Consider the following 25,737-nt stretch of genomic DNA (forward strand, 5'->3'; position numbering starts at 1 on the left):
AAGACAGCAGGAATGGAAACTGAAGGAAGGAAATTGAAGACAGAACCTGGTCCCTGAGTGGATGAGGGGCATTAAGGGAGGTGGGGTTTAAGACAGACCTCCATGTTTCAGGCTTTTGCACCAATGGACATGGTATTCAATGCAAGGGAGGAGCAAGGGGGCCTGAGAGGAACCGACTGTTTGGGACAAAGTTCTTTTTTATGGTCTGCAGAACATCCAAGTAGAAATGCCCAGGAAGCAGATCTGAAGCTCAGGGATGTCTTGGGCTCCTCAACCACGAACAAGGACAGTATGGTGAGTATGAGGTAGCAGGGGCTGAGGAAGGTGGGAGCTTACCTTGTGGTAGCGTGTCCCCACAAAACCTACCCCAGGTGGACATAGCAATCTCTTTAAGAATGCTCATTTTGAAAGATATGGCTAATAGGAACATTTTTATTTCAGCTAGAATCTTTCAGGCTGTATTATACAAGTCTTTTAAAATAAAATTTGTGTGTGTGCCAAGTCACTTCAGTCATGTCATGACTCTGTGTGACCCTATGGACTGCCAGGCTCTACTGCAGCCTGCCAGGCTCTACTGCGCATGGGATTCTCCAGGCAAGAATACCAGAGTGGGTGGTTGTGCCTTTCTCCAGGGGAACTTCCCACCCCAGGGGTCAAACTCACATCTCTTAAGTCTACCTGCATTGGCAGGTGAGTTCTTTACCATTGGTGCTTCCTGGGAAACCCAAAATAAAACCATAGCATTGACAATTCCAATGTGATATCTTGATTAGCAGGAATTGAGAATTACTGTTGACTATTTTCTGTCTTCAAGCTGCTGGTGGAACCTTCTGATTCCAGATATTAGAATGCATTAGGTCTGCTCAGATTGCTTTCAACTACATAAAGAAAAATTTTTTAGGGGTGTATATTTTCTCTTGTCTAAATTCTTAAAGGAGGAGAGAGAGCATACAGGATTAAAAATTAAAGATCAGAATACTTTGGCCACCTGATGTGAAGAGCAGACTCATTGAAAAGACCCTGATGCTGGAAAAGACTGAAGGCAGGAGGAAAAGGGGACGAAAGAGGACAAGATGGTTGGCTGGCATCACTGATTCAGTGGATATGAGTTTGAGCAAACTCTGAGAGATGGTGAAGGACAGGGAAACCTGGCATGCTATAGTCCATGGGGTCACAAAGAGTCGGATGGACACAACTGAGTTACTAAACAACAACATCATGTAGGGATATGTGTGTGTGCATGTGTATGCATGAGTGTGCACACATATTAAGGGTTACTATAAATAATAATATGGAGTAGAAGAGTAGGGAGATGTTTCCTGACTCTGCTTCCGGTGCTCCAGAGGGAATTTCAAAGAGCCTTCTGTTCTTGTGTAAAGTTCTAGAAGATACTTCAGTCTCAGTCATATGCCAGCCTCTGGCTGAGGGGGAATTTGGGCAATGTCCACAGGTGATTATGTAGTCAAGGTTTGTTCTCTGTAAGAATGTAGAAGTATTCGTCCCACATCATGTAACGTTTTCGAGTAAATTTTACTTTCAAATACGAACAGTATACACAGGTTATTTCCAAGCACAGCAGGTTGAACTAAATGAACTTTAACTAGACGAAAGGTTAAAAGTTTGGCAGTAAAAATAAATCCATTTTCCTTTAGGAAATGAAGTATTCCTAAATCATTGTGATAATGTACACACACACACGTATACATATATAGCACTCCCAAGAGGAATAGTGTTGACAGATGAAAGCAAATATGTCACTATTTAAAACATTACTTGATTAAAGATCAAATAAGCAATAAGATATACTGAATGACTTCAAATACCTCAGAAGGGGTGTAATCGCCTCTGGATTTCACTGCAATAGGATGATCTTTCTGGTTTTCTGTTGAGCCAAAGGCCAAAAATATCCTTGTACAGCTGGGTGAACATTCATGCTCACTCATATTCTCTTTCTCTCAATGAATATTTTGAATTCTGCTCTATGGTTGTTTTTGGAACATTGTTGCATATTAATAAAATGTTTTCTTTTTGGTACACACCAGTCATAAACTGCAGAGAAGGCAATGGTACCCCACTCCAGTACTCTTACCTGGAAAATCCCATGGATGGAGGAGCCTGGTAGGCTGCAGTCCATGGGGTCGCGAAGAATCGGACATGACTGAGCGACTTCACTTTCACTTTTCACTTTCATGCATTGGAGGAGGAAATGGCAGCCTATTCCAGTGTTCTTGCCTGGAGAATCCCAGGGACAGCGGGGCCTGGTGGACTGCCATCTATGGGATCGCACAGAGTCGGACACTACTGAAGCGACTTAGCAGCAGCAGTCATAAACTGTGTACTAATGTTGGGAACACTCTCCCAGATAAATCACTAGACAATCCAAGGCGACCGTATTTCCACCCTGCATTTCTACTTTCTTCCCCTGATTTTTATCCTGTCTCAAACTAATGAACAACTGATCAGTGTTCAGTTCAGGTTCTTTTTGCTCCTTCTGTTGTGTTCTGGTATTATCACATAGTAAGATCACAATGCATCCTGTAGCCAAAGGAGCAAAAAGTGCCTGACTACCTTCTGAAAAACTGATATTCTGTGCACTATGATTATTAAAATAAGTCTTCCTGGCTGTAAAAAGAATCTCACCAGTATAAATGTATTCATTTGGGATCATAATATCATATGCTTCTAATGTTCAAATACATTAAACTAATTTTAGACCTAGACAGTCTTCCACTTCAGTAATCTAATGCCATCCATACCAAGAGCCAACAAAGGATGAACTAGAGAAGTAGTGGCATAATTACTGGGGAAGTATTATTTCAAAGTTAAGAGTAAAGTCAACTATTTATTTATTTGTATAACTCCTTTCCATCTTAACAATGCTGAAACAATTTCTGTGCTGCTTTGGAAAGTTTATGGGGTCAATTAAAGAAGGAAAGAGGTATGAGAGAGTCTAAAACAAATCTAATCTACCTCATTTTAATGTGCAGAGCTTAACTCTTTTCTTTAAAATGTATTCTTTTATGCATTCCCACATCACTTTCACAAAGGATTAAAGTCAACTTACCAAAAATATTTACAATAAAATAGAATAAACATTTGACTGAAGTCAGTTAGGTAAAAGTAAAATGTGTACCAGAAAACAAAAAAGTGCATCTTCTGTGCATGTCCTCAAGAAGGGCAATGATTGGGCTCTAAGCTTTCCACATCCAAAGAAAAGAGTGAAATCTCATCCATCAGAAAATTCATAGTGTCCTAAGATTAAAAATAATATATATCTGGGGAAACACACTGAGTCCTGGGACGGATTTCTCCTGTAGTTCTTTCAGGAGAAGACAGGCCTCTGTGATACTCCATCTCTTCCCTGGTGCCTCAGATGGTTAAGAACCTGCCTGCAATGCAAGAGACCTGAGTTTGATCCCTGAGTTGGGAGGATCTCCTGGGGAAAGGAATGACAACCCACCCCAGTATTCTTGCCTGAGAAATCTCATGGACAGAGGAGCCTGGAGGACTACAGTCCATGGAGTCACAAAGAGTCGGACATGACTGAGCAGCTAATACTTTCGTAAGAGAAACCAAATTCCCAAGGCAGTTTTTTGATGTAGGCTGCAGAAGTGATGTCAAAGCACAGTTCAGTTAAGAGCCAATTTACAGGATAGATGAAGTCATACTGGGAGAGATCTCCATAGTAATTCTTCCACAAAGATTTTGTTAGAGATTAGGTGACAGAGAGTTATTCCTATGTTATTTACCTCCTGAGCTTCCCAGGTGGCGCACTGGTAAAGCATCCACCTGCCAATGCAGCAGACACGTGAGACAGGAGACATGAGTTCGATCCCTGGGTTGGGAAGATCCCCTGGAGGAGGATGGCAACCCACTCCAGTATTCTTGCCTGGGAAATACCATGGACAGGGGAATCTGGTGGACTATAGTCTGTGGGGTCTCAAAGAGTCAGCCACGACTGGAGTGACTGAGCACACACATTTTTATCCCCTGCCCTAACCTTGAGGGTGAATATTCTCTGTGCTATGCTTAGTCACTCAATCATGTCTGACTCTTTGTGACTCCATGGACTATGGCCCACCAGGCTCCTCTGTCTGTGGGGATTCTCTGGACAAGAATACTGGAGTGGTTTGCCATACCCTCCTCAAATACTCTCTATTGCTTATTAAATCTTTGAAAACCAGGGAGTTATAGGATAGACTAGACTTTTTACAAAAGGCTGAGCTGCCTAACCCTCAGCAGTGTGCCAGAAGCAAGTCTGGATCCAGACCCTCTAACACATGGACAATGACTTAGGAAGGTTTATCTCTCTCTCTTTTTTAAACATTATCTCTTGCTTTGTCTTTAGATATATGGGTTCTCACATTTGTCTTAGAATCACTACCATTTCTAAATTTTTCAGAATGTTTTCAAGTTCTTTGGCTAGAACTTAGTCCAGTGTATTATCTGAAAATTTAGAGAGAGTTTTGACTTCCTGACAGCCTAACAGAATCTTCTAGAAATATCCAGAAACTTACATTAATACTTCTAATTTTATGGCTAATCTTGGAGGTTAGAATTTTTTTGCTTTATGGATTGTATTTTAATAGCAAGAGTTTATGAACAGTCCATGAGACCATGAGAAAGTGGGACCTATCGTTAACAAATCTGTAGGATTGATTTTATTTTTCTTAGACATTTTCACATGTACATGGGTGTATATGAGAATTGAGAAAATTACTACTGGAAAGAACTCCATATTCCTTTTTATTTATTAATGGCAAAGGCAGGCTGCTTTTCTCATGAGGAAGTGGCTCATGAATTTTCATTCAAAATAGTAAATTAGTGTCCACACTTTAATATGTTTAGAGTGGAAAGGGATTCTACATGCAACTGTGCATATCAGATTTCATGTCTGGAAAGCTAAATTTTATTCTTTAATGATAATGTGATTGGACTAGGTGCCACTCTTTTATCTCCCTCCTGTGCTTACATGACACATGGCATAGAGGATGATGGGAAATTCTAATCAGTTATTAGTGTTTTCCTTTAATAATATTAAAGTGTATTTTTATGAGATTTTGCTACCATTACCTTTAGTGTCTTTTTTGAAAACCAGAGGCAAACTTCCTTGAGCAAATAATGCAAACAGTGAACACTTAGTGAATATTTGGGGAAAGAATCAATATGCTAAAGAAGCTAGGAAAATTGGATCACTTAACAGAAATTCCAACATACACAAGCTGGTATCTCAGGAACTGATCTTGTGTTTTTGGATATGTTCATGTGAAAGGAACTATTAAGTTTACAAAAGATGGATACTTAAATGCTCCAAAATATGTATTACTCAGCCTTAGTAGAAAAGCTTCCAGGCCTTTTTAGTATTATCTTTTCTTCAACTATTGGTTGCTCTATTTTGATGATTTCTTCATTTGGAGTCTGATTTAATCAAAATTCCTTGGTGGACCAAGCTGGAACCTCATATATTCACACACACCTTCCATTGATTTCACTTGGGTGAAACTTTATCTTTTAAGCAAAGTTTAAGTTGAAATGTTGAGTTAATGATGCTCACTTTAAATACCAAAGGCTGAATGCATTTATGTATTCAAACACTTAGCTGGTCAAACATAAGTCCCACCAGGGTTTAGAGGAAGGATCATTTTTTAAACTGTGCCAGCCTCACAAATAATATGTTGCTATCCAATCTGTAAAAATTGATACTAAACAGTCTTGTTAGTATTTTATTTCCATGGTGAAAAATCCTGGAATCTTTTTTTTTTTTTTAAACCTGAAAAAGTTAGAGAAAACGATGGACAAGATATTGGGAAATACTTTTGGCAATTATCATAGTAGTTAGCCCAAATTTAGAAATAAAAAACACTAAAGAAAAAAATTGCATGTTTATTTCTTTCCATAACTTGTCTCTGTCTTTATTAGAATTTCAGACGCTGAAATGAACACATAATTCTATATTTATCTAACAAAACCTGACTTTGATTTAGAAGACTTTTTCTCCTCATTACATGATTGTGCTTATAAAGCTCCAAAACTGGTAATATTATATCTGCAATAGAATGTCCAACTCTTTTATTGTGAAACCTTCAGGAATATGGCAATTTAAAGGAAAAATATCCAAAAGAATATCACTTTGGTAATGTGTTTGATTTATAACACTGTCTTAGAATAGTGTACAAGTCTGCTTTGTAACATTTTCATAGAGTATAATGTATTCATAGAGTACTGAAAAGGTATGCTTTGAGACCTTTTAACGTCTAGGAGATTATATATTTGTATCAATCAGTTGACGGGAACCCAAGCACATTTACAAAGAAAATTTTAAAAGGAAAATCCTTCCAAAAGAGCAGTTCCTATACTCATAGCCCTTAAAAGAAAGGTTCTGAACTATTTGCCACAATTTCAATCATCTTTGTCTCTCTTTTAAAGAGAGGTCATTTGTCATGAGGACTTCAAGGAAAAGTACCTGGTTCTGAAATCAGCGGATGGAATCAGCATATTCTGCAAAGGGTTATAGAACTAACTAGTTCTGTGCTACCCTTGATAATTCACTCATCTATGATGTTTTCTGTTTTTCTGTGTAATAGCTGGCATTTTCCTTAGAAGATGACTTTTATAAAATCACTAGTCTACAGCATACCTTTGCAGGCAGTATAAACAGAAGAAAGTTAGCTACTTCCTTTACCTCAGAATTTTCCTGCTATAATGAGCACATTAAATTATAGTCACTTCAGAAGATTTAAAAAAAGCAGCAACAAAGAAATTCTATAATTTATTTCTGATTTGTTACGAAGTTATATGTTTGATTTCACTTAAATTTGGAAAACTGTCAGGTTTTTCCTAAGCTGTGAATGAACACATGCCAAAGAATCTGAAATCAGGCACAAGTGCTTAAAATATGTTTTTGTCTTCAGAATTAAGATTCCATCCCTGTGTTGGGAAGATCCCTGGAGAAGGGAATGGCAAGCCACTCCAGTATTTTCACCTGGGAAATTCCACGGGCAGAGGAGCATGGCGGACCATAGCCCACGGTGTTGCGAAGAGTCGGACACTACTGAAGCAACTAACGCTTTCGCTTTTCAGTATTAGGACCCGATGAGAATTTGTCGTTTGAAAAACACTAGTGCTGATTCTACACTAATGAAGCAAAATAAAGAACCAAAGCATTTACCATATCTAACAAACTCAAGCTTAAGTATTCTCAGCTAGGATGAAAACAGACTGGACTGGAGGAATTGTGAATATTTGTGTTAGATTCATTCAGCACTTGCAGGTCTCCAGTGAAGATCATCTGAGAATGAGCCCGAGGTACCTTTAACTGGAAGAAATGGCTTTTGTTCTAAGTCCTTTGATAGGGAGAGTAACAGGAGGGAACAGCTCAATGGATGTAAAGACATGGTAAAGAGCTAGTAAAAAAAATTCCATGATTCTGAACATTTTATCATCCTGTATGTAGTTTTCATCTATTTAAAATCTATTCATAAATTTCCTTTAATTTTCACCATAGAAGCATAATGTGAAAGAAATGGAAAGGCAGCTCACATTAATTGAGAGCATACTGTATATAATCATTTCAAGTAAGCAAATGTACCATTGTGTACTGAAGGCAAAATCTCACCTTCAGAATGAATGGGAAAGCCTGTCTGTATCACAATTGGTATTTGAGGATGAAATATTATCTTTATCATGTATTGCTCTTCTGAAGTCATTCTTGCCCTACTAAAAGTTTTTGGTTTCATTATCTATATTCATTCATCATCATTTATCAAGTACTATCCTGGTCATTATGCCAAAGCCTTTGACTGTGTAGATCACAACAAACTGTGGAAAATTCTTTAAAGAGATGGGAATACCAGACCATCTTACCTGCCTCCTGAGAAATCTGTATGCAGGTCAAGAAGCAACAGTTAGAATTGGACATGGAACAACAAACTGGTTCCAAATTGGGAAAGGAGTACGTCAAGGCTGTATATTGTCACCCTGCTTATTTAACTTAGATGCAGAGTACATCATGCAAAATGCCGGACTGGATGAAGAGCAAGCTGGAATCAAGATTTCTGGGAGAAATATCAGTGACCTCAGATATGCAGATGATACCCCCTTATGGCAGAAAGTGAAGAGGAACTGAAGAGCCTCTTGATAAAAGTGAAAGAGGAGAGTGAGAAAGCTGGCCTAAAACTCAGCATTCAAAAAACTAAGATCATGACATCCATTCCCATCACTTCATGGCAAAAAATGGGGAAACAATGGAAATAGTGACAGGCTTTATTTTCTTGGGCTCTAAAATCACTGCAGCTGGTGATTGCCGCCATGAAATTAAAAGATGCTCCTTGGAAGAAAAGCTATGACCAACATAGATAGCATATTAAAAAACAGAGACATTACTTTGTTGACAGAGGTCCAGAGAGTCAAAGCTATGGTTTTTCCAGTAGTCATGTATGGATGTGAGAGTTGGACTATAAAGAAAGCTGAGTGCTGAAGAATTGAAGCTTTTGAACTGTGGTGTTGGAGAAGACTCTTGGGAGTTACTTGGACTGCAAGGAGATCCAACCAGTCCATCCTAAAGGAAATCAGTCCTGAATATTCATTGGAAGGACTGATGAAGGCAATGGCACCCCACTCCAGTACTCTTGCCTGGAAAAGCCCATGGATGGAGGAGCCTGGTGGGTTGCAGTCCATGGGGTCGCTAAGAGTCGGGCACGGCTGAGCGACTTCACTTTCACTTTTCACTTTCATGCATTGGAGAAGGAAATGTCAACCCACTCCAGTGTTCTTGCCTGGAGAATCCCAGGGATGGGGGAGCCTCGTGGGCTGCCGTCTAAGAGGTCGCACAGAGTCAGACATGACTGAAGCGACTTAGCAGTAGCAGCAGATGTTGAAGCTGAAACTCCAATATTTTGGCCACTGACTCTTTGGAAAAGACCCTGATGCTGGGAAAAATTGAAGGCTGGAGGAGAAGGGGATGACAGAGGATGAGATGGTTGGATGGCATCACCAACTCAATGGACATGAGTTTGAGCAAGCTCTGGGAGTTAGTGATAGACAGGGAAGTCTGGTGTGCTGCAGTCTGTGGGGTCGCAAAGAGTCAGATACAACTGAGCTACTGAACTGAACTGATCCTGGGCATTAGGGATACAAAGATAAATTCACCCCTTGCCCTTGAATTGTTTAGTCATAGTCAAAGCTTCTTTTTTAATCATACACATATGGAAAAGAAAACAGGTTCCCTTATTATCACTTGCTGATTGATAATTTATGAGACTTCCTAATTACATACATCATTGATATAACAACAGAAAAAACCTGGTTTTAAGATCAGAGTTCAGGCTCTTATACACAATACTTGTAGCCTTTTCTAACAAATTAACATTTTCTTTAGGGAACAACATCTTGGAATAAATGCTGTTTTTCAGATTTCCCATTCCTCTCCCTTCTTTTGTGCAAAATGGCATCTGAGCAATATAAGGGGCTTATGTGATCTTGTGATTCTGGGGTACAGTGAGGCCCTCTGGCTTAATGTGGCCCCTGGATGCAGGCTGGTTAGGTTCCATGAAATGGGTCTTGCCCTGCCATTACATTATGAGGTTGTACCTGACAGAGGCCTGTGGCTGTGTTGTTACCTCTTGGCTTGGTTCAGGAGGTATTTCCTGCTGACTAAGCTTCATCTCAGTCTTCACTGGCCCAGCCAGCTCTCGGAGGTCTGGCTTCAGAGGCCCCCCTGGCTCTCCTTAGAGGTCATTGTGTCTCTGTTGCCATGGTAATGCCTCCGTCAAGTTCACCAGCTGAACTCCCAGAAACCTCATGGGAGGATGAGAGAACAGTCTCATGTGGGGAAAGAGAACAGAGTAGCAAAGGGAGTCCTGACCACAACTCTTTGCAACATCCCTACCTCAGGTTATTGTGAGGGCATTGTTTAAGGCAATCTCCCAGACTATGTAGCAGGAAAAGCATCCTGGTGCTTGTGGCTTTCCCTTTAGGTCTTAAGCCAAGAGAGAGGGGGACACACATCTGAGCACCTGCTCCTCTTGCCTTTATTTCATTCTTATTCTCCAAGTCCACTGAGATGGAAGCGGGGAGCCTTTCCCTTCCTTTATCTTTTGCTTTTAATATTCTCCTGGATATTCTCACCTATATGGGTATTAGGATTATACTCTCCTAATTTGGGGGATGGCACGTCACCTTTCCCCTGTCTTTGTGGTCAAAATGTGAGAGGGTACAAGGGGAGAGAAACAGTAAACATAACTCAGGAGATATTTCTAAGTGATTGTGCCTGCCGTGTGAGCAAATGCTTATTAGTCATTCCTTATCAATCACTCACAGAATGAATTTTATTTTATTTTTTTATTTTAAATTTATTTTTAATATAAATTTATTTATTTTAATTGGAGGTTAATTACTTTACAATATTGTGTTGGTTTTGCCATACATCAACATGAATTTGCCACGGGTATACAGAATGAATTTTTAAAAAGCCTAATGGTTTATTGGTTCCTGTTGCAGTGGTTTTTGCTTGTTAGTATTTAAATAGTACTTAAATAGTACTCTTAGTACTATTTAAGATTTCATGTATACTTGTAAGTAAGTCCTTACTACCCAAAAGCATGACCTAGGAGCATCAGGGTTGCCAGTTGCCAACACTTACTTCAAACAGTCTCAGACCCAACCCTAAAAGTACTGAGTCAGTATCTGCATTTCAACAGGATTCTCAGCTATGCCATATCCACAGTAAAGTTTGAAAGCACAGCTCTAGACCACCTTAGTCTTACTGAAGGTTTTGGTTACATCGATTATATCCATCATTGACATTCACTAAACATTTATTAATTCATTCTACGTGTTAGCCAATGATAAGCCTTGGCCTGGATGCTTATGGTTCTAATCAAAAAACTTTAAAATTATGGAAAAGTAATTAAAATAGACGATTCTAGGTCTAGACTCCATCACCAGATACACCTTAATTTTTTGACAGATCTATTAAGATTAAATTGTTTAAGTTATGAAAAGCAGATGTTCACTTTTTTGAAAAGCAGTCATTTCATGTGTAGAGACAGGGACAAGGCGGTAATAAGATGCCGATTGATAAGTTCAGATTCATACCTGAGGCTGCTGCTTCATTAGTACTGATAGGGTTTTGCTCAGAGTTTGACAAGACTAGAAGATTTCTTTCAGAGGGATGATTTTGGGGAGAAGGACAAAGTCATAGTTTTTTTTTTTTTTTTTTTCATTCTGCACTTTCATTTTCTGATCACAGTGTTTTAGAAGAATCTGAGCTTTACTTATTCACCAGGCTTTCAATAGAGAATCACATTAATCCTTTTAAGCTCCTTATTCTAATGATTTATTTTGTTGAAAACCATAGTGATCCTCCTTTGAATTTTAATGATTGCTGGCTATTCAGAGATTCATTGTTTTGACTTCCTGTCCTTACCTTTGTTTCCTACATGTCTGTGGGGAACACCTGTCTAATACTGGATCTGCCCCTGGTTCTCACTGGCTTACCAGAGTCACTCAAGCCTATCTCTGAGTGTTAAACTGAAATGCTGGCCACTCATCCATGACAATAAATGTAGGATATACATTTGCAGAGATAGGCAGATAGACAGCAGAGGGACAGATAAATGATTGAGTCATTTCCCAGTGAAAATAATATTTTGGATATGGTAGTATATAGTGATCATATACAGAAATTAGCTGAATTAGTATTCTTAGTCATGAATATATTAGGATGCATGCAGTATCCATGGAAAATCTAGTCAAAGAGAAAGAGGTTTGAATGTTGAGAGTGCTATTTGTACCGCAGATTCTGGACTGGGTAACCTTCCCAAGGCACTGACCCTCCATGTCTCAGTCTGTTAAATATGGCATGCTCTTTTTCAAGGACATTGTTCATTTTGTTCAAATCATTTTGTTCAAGTGTTGCAAATCCTCAGAAAGGGTGAGTGAATGGAAATAGCCATAATATGTCTCAGGTACAAGCATCAGAATTACATGTTATGTTTTCAGAATCTAAGAAAATGGCTATGTCACAAGCTTGAGTTCCTATCTGGCCCACTGTGTAACCACACCGAGAATTTTTCCTTCTCTTTTTACAGGTATCACCCAGGAACATCATAGGTTTTCAAGAATATATTATTCTAATATGAGATTTTTAACAACTACACTGTATTTATGCATAATACATTTTGTGCCTTATCTTCAGGCTTCTGGACTTTGATTCAGAATATCAGGAGCTCTGGGATTGGCTGATTGACATGGAGTCCCTCGTGATGGACAGCCACGACCTGATGATGTCAGAGGAGCAGCAGCAGCATCTTTACAAGGTTAGAGCTACCCTTCTTGCCTTTACCTTGCTGGGGAAGATCTGATTAGCCTGACAAGTCTTTCTCTCTCTCAGGATATCTTTTGCGTTCATTGTATGTATCGTGGTGTCTATTAGAATTCCCTTCCCTGTCCCCAAACTCATTTCCATCCCCTGTGTGCTGACAGACTGCACCGACATCATAATTGCAAGGAAGTTCCCTTTATCACATTCTATTTGGTGTAATTCTATAGAAGGACAAAGATTTATCTTCAAGATGAATAACAATAAATGAAACTGCATTAATAAATAGACTGAAACAAAATGAAGGATAAATGGACTGGTAACATTTAACAAAATGTATTGTGATTGGAGCACTCAGGTGGATTCTGTCCACCCCTCAGATATTTCCAGAGATTAAAAAAAAAAAATGCCTTCCGATCGGCTTGCTGCTTCCAGGGTACAGGGCTTGTCCAATTTAATGTTTATTAGTGTTACATAGCACAGACGTTGTCATATTAAGTCAATGCATTGTGTGTGATTTAAGAAAACTGGCTTGGAACTCACACATTGATTGCAGGCAATCCATCTAATAACTATTTATATTGTTTTCCATGTCTGTTAATTCACCCTTAGCCTACTGTGTTTCACCGATTCTACTTAGATTGTCCTAGAAGTTTTTGCAAAACAGTCATGTGATTTGACTTGAAAAAATGGTTGCAATATTCACAGTGTCTGAAAAAGCAGTTGGGGAGGGTAGAGGGACTTTCCACTGAAATATCAGACTGCAGTAAATCTTCCTCATTTAGGCAATTTTTATTGGAGTAATTCTGACAGTTGTCATCCTTGAATTGCTTTGAGCATATGGCATATTTCAAAGAGCAGATTGTGAATCATAAAAAATAAAATTAATAACTAACCACAGAATCAGCAACAGTATAATGACAAGAAACAACTACCCTCTAGCTTTTTAAAATTTCTTATAGAATAAGAAGTACGTTCAAGGTCAAATAGAAGTTGTCTTCTTTCTTCTCCAATTTTTTATCATTTTAAGTTACCTTTCTATAATATATTATTTTAACTTTTACTTCCTCTAAAGAGACATATGTATTTTCAAGGGTGTGGTAGACTTTAATTTGTGTCCCCTGGGAATCATCTTAGTTAACGGAAGATATAAGCTCCCTGGGGACTCAGCAAATGGTGATATTTTACTTCCTAAAGAATTCTGCCCAACATTAATCAAGTTTGTTGACTGCTAGCTGTTTCCTGTATGGATAGCTGTCCACATTAGCCACAAAGCTACCATCCATTGTCTGGCAGCACATATTGTTAGAATAACAATTTCAACCTAATGTAACCAAAGTGAGATGATTTTGTATTTCATGCCGAGATCAAGACTTATGTATGAAAGATGCCTGTAAATCTATATTAATTGTTTGTTAATATTTGCTTTATCCCAAAGACTTAAGCATTAAAAGTCTAGGTAAAAAAGAAAAAAATAATAATATGAAAGTTATCTAATCATAAGCCATTATCTCAGAGTTTACTGCATCCATGATGCTAAAGTTCTTTTTCTTGATGCATTTTGTATTTTGCACATAAACCACTATTTTTTTTAGAAACAGTGCTCTTCTTTGTCAAAATCGCATTCATATAATTTACATCACAATTAATAGGAAATCACTGAACAAAAAGTGCAGTCTTCTTTTGCTTGTGGTTTCCTTGTTAAGTGCTCTGCCTGCGAATTTCCATTCTGGCATATTGAAGGCCATTATTCCTCCCACTCAGTACTTCTGGAGTATAGTGCTTTTCCAAACATTTTTGTACTGGGGTTCTTCATTTGTGACTTGTGTCAGTATATCTAAGCTCACTAGATTCACACTAATTTTGCATTTGGCTTATAAACAAATTATAGATTAGGTTAGAAACCAAAGGCAATGTTACAGGTTTATGGAGTGTCTCTCTTTATATAAGCTCCCAAATTATTCCAGAAGTTTAGAAATCTCCAAAACAGTCTTGAGGGTATTGATGAAGGACTCATTTAGAACTTGGGGTGGCTGCTGAGTTAGAAAAACTGATGGCAGAAAATTAATTTCAGGCCTTTGCCAAGAATCCCCAGGGATTCTCAGGTTAGGTCAACATTTCCAGTGTCCCATTTCTCTTTCTAATCTGCTTTTCTAGGAATCAATTCAACTGATGCCTTGGGAAAGTGAGATTTGAAGCCAGTGGATCACAGAGACCCCTAAAGGACTAAAGCTTTTCAGTTGGTCCCCAGACCTTTCTAGGCTTTCGATACCATTTGAATCTACCTTATTCATCTTTAATCTTAAAATTTGTTGGCCCTAAAAATTACCAACGTGTCATCAGCCTTTTTCACCAGGGGCACCATCAGCACCTGGGACAAAAAAATTCATTTGTAGGTCTGTTCCTTCCACTACGGGGTATTTGTGATTCGTGTTCCTCCAGTCATCGCGACAACTCAACAGGACGCCCAGCTCTTTTCACAGAATTTTCATCTATCTCAGCTTGTCTGTGTCATGTTCGTTTGATAAAATGCTTGTGTAACAATGAGAAAAACGCTTTCCACTGGTATTCTTTATGTTATTTAGCAAAGCATCTTACATAGTTGATACTGAACTAATCATTGTTGAGTTATAACAATGAAGGATGACATTGAAGTTCACTATCCCTGCCATTAATGAAAAGAATGAGAGTGAACAGCTTTTAAGAGAGACTTCAACTGAGTTATGGTAAATTCCCAGGAACTGTAGATCAGGACAGTTATTCCTGTTATCATAGAATTTGAAACTTTTGTCCTCCTCTCACTGGTGAGGAGTAGGGCTCTCTCTATTTCATCATTCAGCTGATTTCCTGGCATGGAGAGGCATGCCCACACCCCAGTTCTGCATTGCTCAGTCCCTAGGTTGATCCCTGAAGTTCACCTTTGAAACTTTTACATTAGAGGAATATAGTAAGATGGTAGTCAGAGAGTAAGAAGTTGTTTTTGTTTTTTTTTTATTAGCATTTTCAACATTTGGTACTACCTTCCTGACTTTATTTTATATTCTTGTCTCTGCTAAAAAATCATGTGATTCCTAGATATGGAACTTCAGATAAAGACCAGACAATTCATTCAGCAGACTTCCTGAGTGGAGCACGTGTTGTAATATCTTGGTTACCCCAAAACACCAGAATGCTCAAGGAACTTTGAAGGGGAAAGAATTAGTTTTGAAAGGCAGAGAATACACTGATGCAACCTCACATAATTTAGATCCTTAATATTACAATGGGCTATAAAGTGGATTATCTGTTTAAAAAATTTCTTGTTATTTTCATATTGTTAGAAATTTAAAATCATTTTCTTTCTGATTAGTTTTAAATTGCTGGGCCCTAAGAATGACCTGATTCTTATTAAAATGCAACCACTCCCTTAAATATATTTTCTTCTTTGTTTGGAGATAGTGAGACATGCTGCCAATGTCTGTCCTTTCCCCTTCTTGGTCTGGCTCAGCATCAGCATGGGGATCTTCTGAAGCTGTTTTCTAATAAACATCGGCAGTATCATCAGCTTAGAAAACACAAAGGTAGTCTTTTCTCGTTTCTTTCTTCCTCAATCTGAGAATCACCTCCAAGGAGAATTTACTCCCACTCTCTCACTTTCTTTCTCTTCATGCCTCCTACTTTCCTAAGTAGGACAATTTAATTTGTCAAAAGTAACACCGTGATTTTGAAAGTTCAGCTCCTATTTGGACTAGCATTACGAAGCCAGAATTCATAATCACAGGGAGCTGTCACTCTGCTGGTCTGAATGTGCATTAACTATTAATGGAGAAATATTTAAAACCCACTTGCCAAGGAAAAGCTTTATTTTTCATTCCTACAGATCAAAGGTGGCATTATTCTTGGGCTCAGAGAAGCTCAGGACAGCTCCTCCCCCATCCTGTACATTTTATAAACTGAGTGGCCTGGAAGCATCTCCATGATGGGAGAGTTGGAGCCAGCTGTGCCTGTTGCTGCTGTCCGCAGCAGAGGCAGCCAGTCCTGGAGGGCCATGAGGCTGTGCCCTGCCAGGGGCTTCATTCTAGGGCCCAGAGCACTGCCGTCTCTGCCGCCTGCAGAGCACAGGTGACGGAGCCCCTAATCATGCTGGATATTTCAGAGATGAAGGGTTAATTCCAAGAGCCAAATTCAGGAGTTATGGGCTGGTGTTTATAGTTATTGTTGAACAAGAGCTGCTTTCAGATAATATGAAAGTGTTAGTCGCTCAGTCATGTCCAACTCTCTGTGACCCCATGGACTGTAGCCCACCAGGCCCCTCTGTTCATAGAATTCTCCCAGCAAGAATACTGGAGTGGGTTGTCATGCCCTTCTCCAGGGGATTTTCCTGACTCAGGATTTGAACTTGGGTCTCCCACACTGCAGGCAGATTCTTTACCATCTAAGCCACCAGGGAAGCCCTCAGATAGTATGAAGGTCACTAAAATACCACATTTAGAGATTTGTGCCTTGAGTGAATGCCTTAGCTATTCCACATCAATAAAAGATTAGATTATATTACTTCTAAGAGGTTAAAAATAACTCTTCTAGCTTAAAAATAATATAATATTGACAATTCAACCAAGATGTATATGCTTTCAGGGAATTTACACTGAAGGTGTTGTACTTAATTTAGGCGGTTAGTTATTCGTGTTTTCTGCTTTTGTGGGAAAAATCTGAGTGTCCTATATCTTTCTCCATTGGTGTAAGTATTATAAAAAATATGTCCTCTGTGAAAAAGGAAAATTCATTCATTCTATATAATACAGTGCTCACTAAACATAGTAATTTTTATTTTGTTAATGGTTTGAGGTTGTTTATAAGACTTCGCGGGCTTCCCACGTGGTTCAGTGGTGAAGAATCCACCTGCAGTGTAGGAGCCGCAGGAGACGTGGTTTCAGTCCCGTTCAGGAAGATTCCCCTGAAGGAGGGCGTGGCAATCCACTCCAGTATTCCTGCCCAGAGAGCCCACTGAAAGAGGAACCTGATGGGCTACAGTCCATAGGATTGCAAAGAGTCAGACACGACTGAAGTGACTTAGCATAGCCTAAGACTTCACAGGGAAATAATAAAAATATGTTTAATATATAAGTACAAATCAGAACTGGGAAAATATATGTAGGCTGGATTCTGTTTCTGTAAGAAGACTTAATATGTAGTCACATAGACTATAAAGTCCTACACAACTACTAAAGATCCTACAAGTTTTTCTGGGTTTCCTGGTAGTGAAAGCAAAGAGGGAAATATGCTCAGATGATAAACTTACATTTTCCATGGAAAAAAAAACATTATATTTCCTTGGAGAAATTAAGTTTATTTTGATACTTAGAAATGAAAATATCCTGTTAGGATTTTTTTTTAATATAAGGGATTAAAATGGTACAATAGAGAAATAGCTAACCACAATTATTTCTTACAGGTAGACATAATACTTCTCACAAGTGAGTTAGTTATGTTTACTCTGACTCTGTTGCCAGGTAATGCTTAGCTGAGCACAGCTCTCATCCATAAGTGGCTTTCTTCAATGATAGTTTGGCCAGATGGAATTAATGAAAGGACATCAATATTATATATGGGAAAAGAAGAGGTTATTTGTAAAATGAGAAAGAAATGTAAACATTGAAGAGATAGAAAAACAGTTTAAATCAGTTAATACAAAGTTAACCAAAGGAAAAAAGGAACAGAGGAGTAAATTACAATCATGGGTAGACAAATGAATAGGTAAGAAAATGCTAAAAAATCAAATACAAACAGGCTTTTAAAACCAAAACACTGAAAAAAGAATTGTTTCAGGGGGAGAAAAAAAGCCAAACAAGAGAAAGGGGTAAATTTTAAAAGGAGAAAATGTTACTTTAGAGAATTTAGATGTGTATTATAAGACAACCAATGTGACTTTTAAAATAAACATGTATATGGAATGGGATAAGAAATTCTAGGGAATAAGAAATACAGTGTAAAAGAAGAAAAATGGGACATAGTTGACTTATTTTGTTTTTACAACTATTGATGCCAAAATGATGTTGTCATAGTTATGAACTGATCATAGAAAACAAATTAATCATGCTTGCCCTGTATTTTGTAAATTCAGCTCTCTACAATAGTTTTCTTTCATTTTGTTCTGGATTATATTGATTTGTATAATTTTAAATGTGGCTTGAGACGTTTATGCCTGAACTTGAGCTCTTAAAAATGTAATGGTAGGCTGGTTCACGGTCCAGGTCACAGTAACTAGGCTTAAAATAGAAGAAAGTCCATTAACTTTTTTTTTTAACTTACATGTTGGTGTACAGAATAGAAGTACACGTCAAAAAATTAAATTCTGTTAATTAGGCTTTATATTGGAATTTCAATATCCAAATTTTCTACCTTGATTGTTCAAAGGAAGCAAATTACTAGTTAGTGAAGCAGTCAAGGTAAAAATGTATCAGGTATATCAGGCACAAGAACCTAATGATGATTTTTTACCTCTTTCCCAGTAGATTAATTGTAGAGCTTAATTGTATGTTAGATTAAAACTCCATTAAGATAAGAAGAATATGCTTAAAATCATTATAATATTGCAAAAAACATTATCTAATCATTTTTAAAGCAATCAGAATGGAAAAACCTAGGCTGTCTCCACTGCTGTCTAGAAGTGAATTTGTTGTTCCATTTTTTTAAAGTTCAAAAAGTCCTTAGATTTGCTGTCATATTAATTTGGGCTTTGATGAATCAGTGTTTGCTTTGAATACTTGAATGAATATATATATATGTGTGTATGTATATATATATATTTTCTTTTCTTTTTTGAGAGAGGGCAAAACTTATCCTGAAACTGTTAGAATAAAAAGTAGATGGATGTGGTTTCTGAACAATATATAAAACTCGATTTATGCTAGAGCTTATCATACCTATTTGCATTGCTTTTTTAAAAGGGGGGAAAAAAAGAAGGATGTTAAGAGAATAGTATGCCAAGAAATAGCTGGCTCTGTGTGCAGAGGGGCAAGGAAGGGAAGCCCCGCCAGCAGGTTTTGTCTCTGGCGGGTGAGCTACTGTCCGGAAGGTGCGTTGGCTCTCTGGGCAGCCTCAGCTGTATTGTACTGCTCCCTCTCTCCCTGGCCTGGCCTGCTCTGGCCTAGAGTGGATCAAACAAGCCGTGGGGAAAGTTCCCCTCATTTGCATCACTTCTAGACAGCCCTGTCGTACTCTTTGCTGACAGGAAATCACTGTCTTTGTCACCTTTTCTCAGGGCCCTCCTTTTGGCAGAGATGGGCCATGTGACCACGCTTAATCACAACAACAGGGCTGGCTCAGGACTCAATGACATGTTTTCCTCAGCACTTCAATAAATGGGGTAGAGGAGTCAGTAGGAAATGACTACATTAATTTCAGAGTGAAAAGATAATTAACACTTGAAGGACTCATGCTACAACCTATGAATTATTATTCAAATTGAAGTTAATTTATCAAAAACTTGTGAAAACTATCTTTCTTAATGTAACTGTTTTTTAAAAATATACCTTGAATAGTAAGATTTGGGCATGTTGGAGGGAGAGTGGGAAGAAGGAGGGGAGAGGGGGCTTTGGGTGGAGGGTGTAGAGTGTAGGGGGAGGAAGAGAGAGGGCAATCATAGCCAGCATTAGCTATGTTTGAAAAAGCAACTTAAATGGGCTAAAACTTCAACATTTGGGACTGAAGGCTGGAGCATGTAAAACGCTTACTTAGATGATATGAATAGGACACTGGCAAACAAAAGCAGCAGTGTGCTCCTAGAAAACTGTGCTTAAAGGAGTTTCCTTGGCAACAGAAATGCAGTTCCAAAAGTAGACAGAACTTTCCTCAGAAAACATACTATTAATAACAACCTTCCGGAACAACTTGGAACAATTTGACGACTTGGCAATAATAATGCCAAGTGTTCTGCAAATTAATCTAACACATAACAGTTATGTTTCCCTTGCCCGTAATTTTGCTGGCCCTTACCTAGAACTCACTGCTTCTCAGTGGCACAATGTGAAAATTATTTTTAAATGTTGTCATGGAAAAAGAAAACAAAAAGAAATGCTAGTGACCAGCAGTGGGCTAGTGATTGTGTTCGGCTTTTTGGAAACTACCAGAGAACTTGGTTTAATGGATGAGTTTATTCCAATTAAAACTATTACTTTTAATATCCAACAAAATACTTGGATAAACAAATCTTGGTAAAGGGTTAACAGCCTGAGACTTGCTGTGATGTGAAGCACATCTTGAGGCCATTGGTTATATAAATGTAACACTTTACCCAGTACTGCTGGGTGTTATTTTTAAAAGCATCATCATTTCTTGTCAGCCCAGGGAATAAACTAATCTTGGATCTACTTGGCCAATGGGAATCATTTGAATTCTCCTGAAGGCTATACATTGCCAGCCAAGAAAGGAAGAATGTTCCCCTACTCTAACCTTTCCTGAATCCTTGGCTCTAAAGGTTAAAAGTAATCAATATCTCATTGTGCTTCTTGGTTTCAGGGTAATAAGTAATAACCATCATGTTAAAATACAAATGATTACAGATAGCACTTAAATGAGTTGACCTGTTTGGGAGCTTTTTATTAATTGCAATCAGGATAATCATTAAAGTTTGCTAATAAAATTTTGGATTAAATTGCAAAAATTTCACCCTTTAACTTTTGAAAAATGACTTTTACTTAATTAGACATGAATCCCCACCTCTGTTAAGCTGCAAGATTTGGCTTTAACTCTACATGTTTGTAGATTTCTTCCTAGTTTTATAGAAATGAATAAGAGGGACGTTTACATTCCTTATAAGAAAAGGTGTTTGGTTTACTGTTGTCTTTGGCTCCTGAACTGCTCAATACTATATAAATATATGTTTCAAGTCAGTGAGTTAAGGGAAATGTCCCTCACCTACTTTTTAGTATTTCCTATTTTTAAATTGCCTATCTTTAGTGGTTCTATTCATATTTAGGCTAATCTGGTTTGACGCTAGGAAAAAAGTTGTATGTTGTGTGATTAAACTTTACAGACAACCGTGGTAAGAACTGGGGGTTATTTATTTTGCCCCTCCCAAACTGCCAAAATTAAAAGATAAAAACCAAATATTGTTTTTAATATTTTATGACATTGACATCTTTTTTTGGCATTCGCAAAAGGGTCTTAATATAAAAAGGATAAATGTTAGGTTAATGTTCCATATAATTACATGAAGAAGCTGTTGGTTATGGTAACCATAACTATAAGGAAGTATATGATATGTATGCTATTAAAGCCAAATATTTTATCTTTATTATCATTCTGAGTTTTACAGTTTGCTAGGATTTCATGCATATATTCCTAAAGCTGGGAGATGAGGCTTCTTGTTGCTGTTGTTTAGTTGCTAAGTCATGTCTGACTTTTTACTACCCCATGGACTGTATTCTGCCAGGCTCCTCTGTTCATAGAATCTCCCAGGGGAGAATACTGGATGGGTAGCCATTCTCTTCTCCAGGGGATCTTCCTAACCCAGGGATCAAACCTGCATCTCTTGCATGCAGATAGATTCTTTACCACTGAGCCATGCTGGAAGGGTAGCTAAATAATGTTTTGGTTATTTCAAAAGAAGTCCTGGTAGCTGTCACAGTAGACTGGCGATTGCCAGCTGGGGATGGAGCAGGGGCAGGCAAAGTTCAGCCACAGTGCTTTCACTAATAAACTTGTTAACTTCTCCCCCCCCCCTTTTTTTTTTTATAAATCTCCTTCCTTCTTGTCCTTGTTTTACTACCATGTCTAACTTTAGAAAGAAGGAGATGTGTGGTTGTCCAAGGGACATAATTTTTAGACTATTAGGTATTCCCCATCCCAACTATCTTATCTCCATTACTAAATATCCACACTGCCTTAAATCCCATCCTTGAGATTCATGTCTTTATGGTAAAGTCTTCCCAGGTGACGCTAGTGGTAAGGAACCTGCTTGCCAGTGCAGGAGATGGAAGAGACACAGGTTTGATCCCTGGGTGGGGAAGATCCCCTGGAGAAAGGAACGGCAACCCACTCCAGTGTTCTAAAAGGGCTTCCCAGGTGGCTCAGGTAATAAAGAATCTGCCTTTAATGTAGGAGACCTGGGTTCAACCCCTGGGTCAGGAAGATCATCTGAAGAAGGGCATGGCAACCCACTCCAGTATTCTTGCTTGAATCCCATGGACAGAAGAGCTGGGTGGGCTACAGTCCATGGGGTTGCAAAAAGTTATGACTGAGTGAAGACTTGACTCATAAAGACATGACTGAGTGACTAACACTTTTACTTTCATAATTTTTAGAGTATTAGGTATTCCCAATCCAAACTATCTTATCTCCATTACTAAATATCCGCACTGCCTTAAAGCCTATCGTTAAGACTCATTTCTTTATAATAAAAAAGAATGTACTCTAATGGCAACCCTCTCCAGTGTTCTTGCCTGGAGAATCCCAGGGTGGGGGAGCCTGGTGGGCTGCCATCTATGGGGTCGCACAGAGTCGGACACGACTGAAGCAACTTAGCAGCAGCAGCAGCAGTGTATGGGCAGGGGGAGAATACTATTGAATTCGATGCTAATTTTGTCATCTAGTTTAAATGGAAAGACACTGAGAAGGGAAAATAGAGTGGAGAGTGGGTAGAGAGAAGAAATCTGGGAAAGGACCCAAGGACAGATGCTATCTACTTCACCATTTGATAAGAAGGGAAGTGTGTGTTTGTGTGTGTGTGTGAGAGAGATAGGAGGTAGGAGTAGGATAGTGGGACAAAAAAAAAAAAAACAAAAACGAACATTGGTCGAATGTTACTATTAGACTGTGTCAGTGCCCTATGCACATTATTGTATTTAATTCTTGCCATATGCACATTATTGTATTTAATACTAATGATGATCTTGAATTATTGTCCCCACTTCATGTACTCTGAGCTTGAAATACAGAGAGGTTAACTGGTTAGTCTAAAAGATAACAGAACTAGTTTCTTAGGATAGGCTAGGGTTTGCTGAGATAACAAACAGCCCCAAAATCTCAAAGGTTTAAACCTGCAAAGATTAATTTCTCATTATGTATTATTATGTGTCCATCACAAGTGAGTTATGGGCTATTCTTGATATTGTTACTAACTCCAGGACTCAGACTGATGGACTAGTCAGCCTCTTAAATATTCCCTCAATGTGGCAAAGAGGAAAGAGACTTCTGGAGGGTCTCATTCTGGGTATCAATCTTCTCCTTGAAAGAATCACATGTCACTTCCTCTTAAAATCATTGGCTTGAACTAATTGCATGGCTCCACCTTATTCCAAACTGGATGGGGAAAATTCACCCCTCTTTCCTGTGGTCATGTATGGATGTGAGAGTTAGACTGTGAAGAAAGCTGAGTGCCGAAGAATTGATGCTTTTGAACTGTGGTGTTGGAGAAGACTCTTGAGAGTCCCTTGGACTGCAAGGAGATCCAACCAGTCCATTCTGAAGGAGATCAGCCCTGGGATTTCTTTGGAAAGAATGGTGCTAAAGCTGAAACTCCAGTACTTTGGCCACCTCATGCGAAGAGTTGACTCATTGGAAAAGACTCTGATGCTGGGAGGGATTGGGGGCAGGAGGAGAAGGGGACGACAGAGGATGAGATGGCTGGATGGCATCACTGACTCGATGGACGTGAGTCTGAGTGAACTCCGGGAGTTGGTGATGGACAGGGAGGCCTGGCATGCTGCTATTCATGGGGTCACAAAGAGTCGGACACGACTGAGAGACTAAACTGAACTGAACTGATATGCTGGAAGGAAGAAAACTAGAAATATTTGTTGAACTGAACCAGTAACTACCACAAGAAGTAAGTAAATAAGTCAGGGTTTGATCCCAATTTGGGTAGTTCTAATGCCCATCGTCTTTCTTTCATATACTGCTTGCCTGCCCACTGTTGCCCTATATCCTCTTCTCTACAACAGGTAAAATTCTTGCAAGAACATTATTTCCTCCCTCTCTATAAGCTTTTTGTGCTAAGATAGAAAGAAGAAAGTCCTCAATATGTAGATGGTATAGCTGCAGAGAAAATGGGCTGGTTCTTTAGCCACTCATCAACCTTTCTTAAACACCTCAGCATCCTAGGGAGGGGTGCTATGCAGAGCCTCACAGAGGCCTCCTGTATTTTGTCAGTTTCAGGAAAGCTAGGGCTGAAAATAAATCATTGTGGGAGAGAGATTAAAGGTATCATGACCCTAGAAAGATTCAAGCTCATGGATCCTATTATTGGAAAGGGAGTCACTGAATAAGTGTCCCCTTGGAGAGATGCTCTAGAGGCATATCATTTGCAGAAAAACTACCTTCCCGTCCTGTCAAGGAAGCAAGTTCACTTCTCAGAAGCAAGGGCATTCTTAAGCATATTTTTAATAATGTGGGCATTTGTGAAGCTCATACATTCTTAAAATAGGCACTTCTGTGGCACTCTGTCCCTAATGAGGCACACTGGACTAAGCCAAGAGGGAAGAGTGGTCTTCCTGCTGAATCTTGATTCGTTTACAGAAGACACAACGCACATACACGCATTTTCTTATTCTAAAGCTAGGGAGGAGTCTTCCAGATTAAAATCCTCACTGCTCTTGGAGTTGACTTAAATTTTCCTTCCGAAATTTCTCAGGCCACAGAGCTTCACCTTTCTCCAGAAGGATATCTATACACCCCTGAAACTCATCTGAACTTACTATTTCAGCTGCCTCCTAAGTGGTTGATTCCATATGCTCATAGATATTTGCATAAAAAAGATTTGTGATATTCCCCTTGTCATCTCAACTTAGCCACTGAAAACTAGGAAATCTATGCAAGAGATACACACACACCTAGTTATGCATGCACATTTATGTGTGTTTATGCAGATGCACACAGATACCAAGTATCAACTTGTTGAATTAAAATAATCTTTCTTCAGGATTGAGTCTAGATAAAGTCAGATTCCTTTGACCAGACATACTGGCTATCCCAAGACATTATAATTGTGCATATATAAATAACTATACAAATCCTTTCATATATGCCAAGTTTCAGTCTGGAGCTCATTTCTGTGTTATAAATCTTGGCATACTGAATTTTGCTACCTTCATTACAATGGAATTATCCTTTCAATATTCACAGGTGCCTCCCTGTGAGAGGCCTCCTTGAGATTAATTTAGCCTTGAGTACTTTTTATTAATTAAATAACATTTTAAATAATATGGTAGATTTAGACTTTGTGGACCAAATTTGAGAATGAATGATTTTAATTTTTATTAGATTTCACACTCCAAGGGCAAGATTCATGTCTGTGTTGTTTATTGATATATCTCCAATGCCTAGCACAGTACCTCGCACAGAATAGAAATTCAATAAATATATGGTGGGAAACATTTTAACAATAAGGCATTTAATAATCTATTAATTAGATTCTATTGATCAGAGCTATGCTATCAGCT

The 25,737-nt window shown here is 38.6% G+C and overlaps 1 protein-coding gene across 2 annotated transcripts in view; it reads left to right on the forward strand.

Moving 5' to 3' along the window:
• The window catches only part of AKAP6 (A-kinase anchoring protein 6), a 501,487-nt gene that overhangs the window by 367,014 nt on the left and 108,736 nt on the right, over positions 1–25,737 (forward strand). For both annotated transcript variants that reach the window (XM_027521919.1, XM_027521920.1), the window contains exon 9: positions 12,197–12,317. In XM_027521919.1, the coding sequence (XP_027377720.1) occupies positions 12,197–12,317 (121 nt within the window). The remainder of the gene's footprint in view (positions 1–12,196; positions 12,318–25,737) is intronic.

Source organism: Bos indicus x Bos taurus, chromosome 21 (genome assembly GCF_003369695.1).
Source record: "Bos indicus x Bos taurus breed Angus x Brahman F1 hybrid chromosome 21, Bos_hybrid_MaternalHap_v2.0, whole genome shotgun sequence".
NCBI classification, from domain to species: Eukaryota; Metazoa; Chordata; class Mammalia; order Artiodactyla; family Bovidae; genus Bos; species Bos indicus x Bos taurus.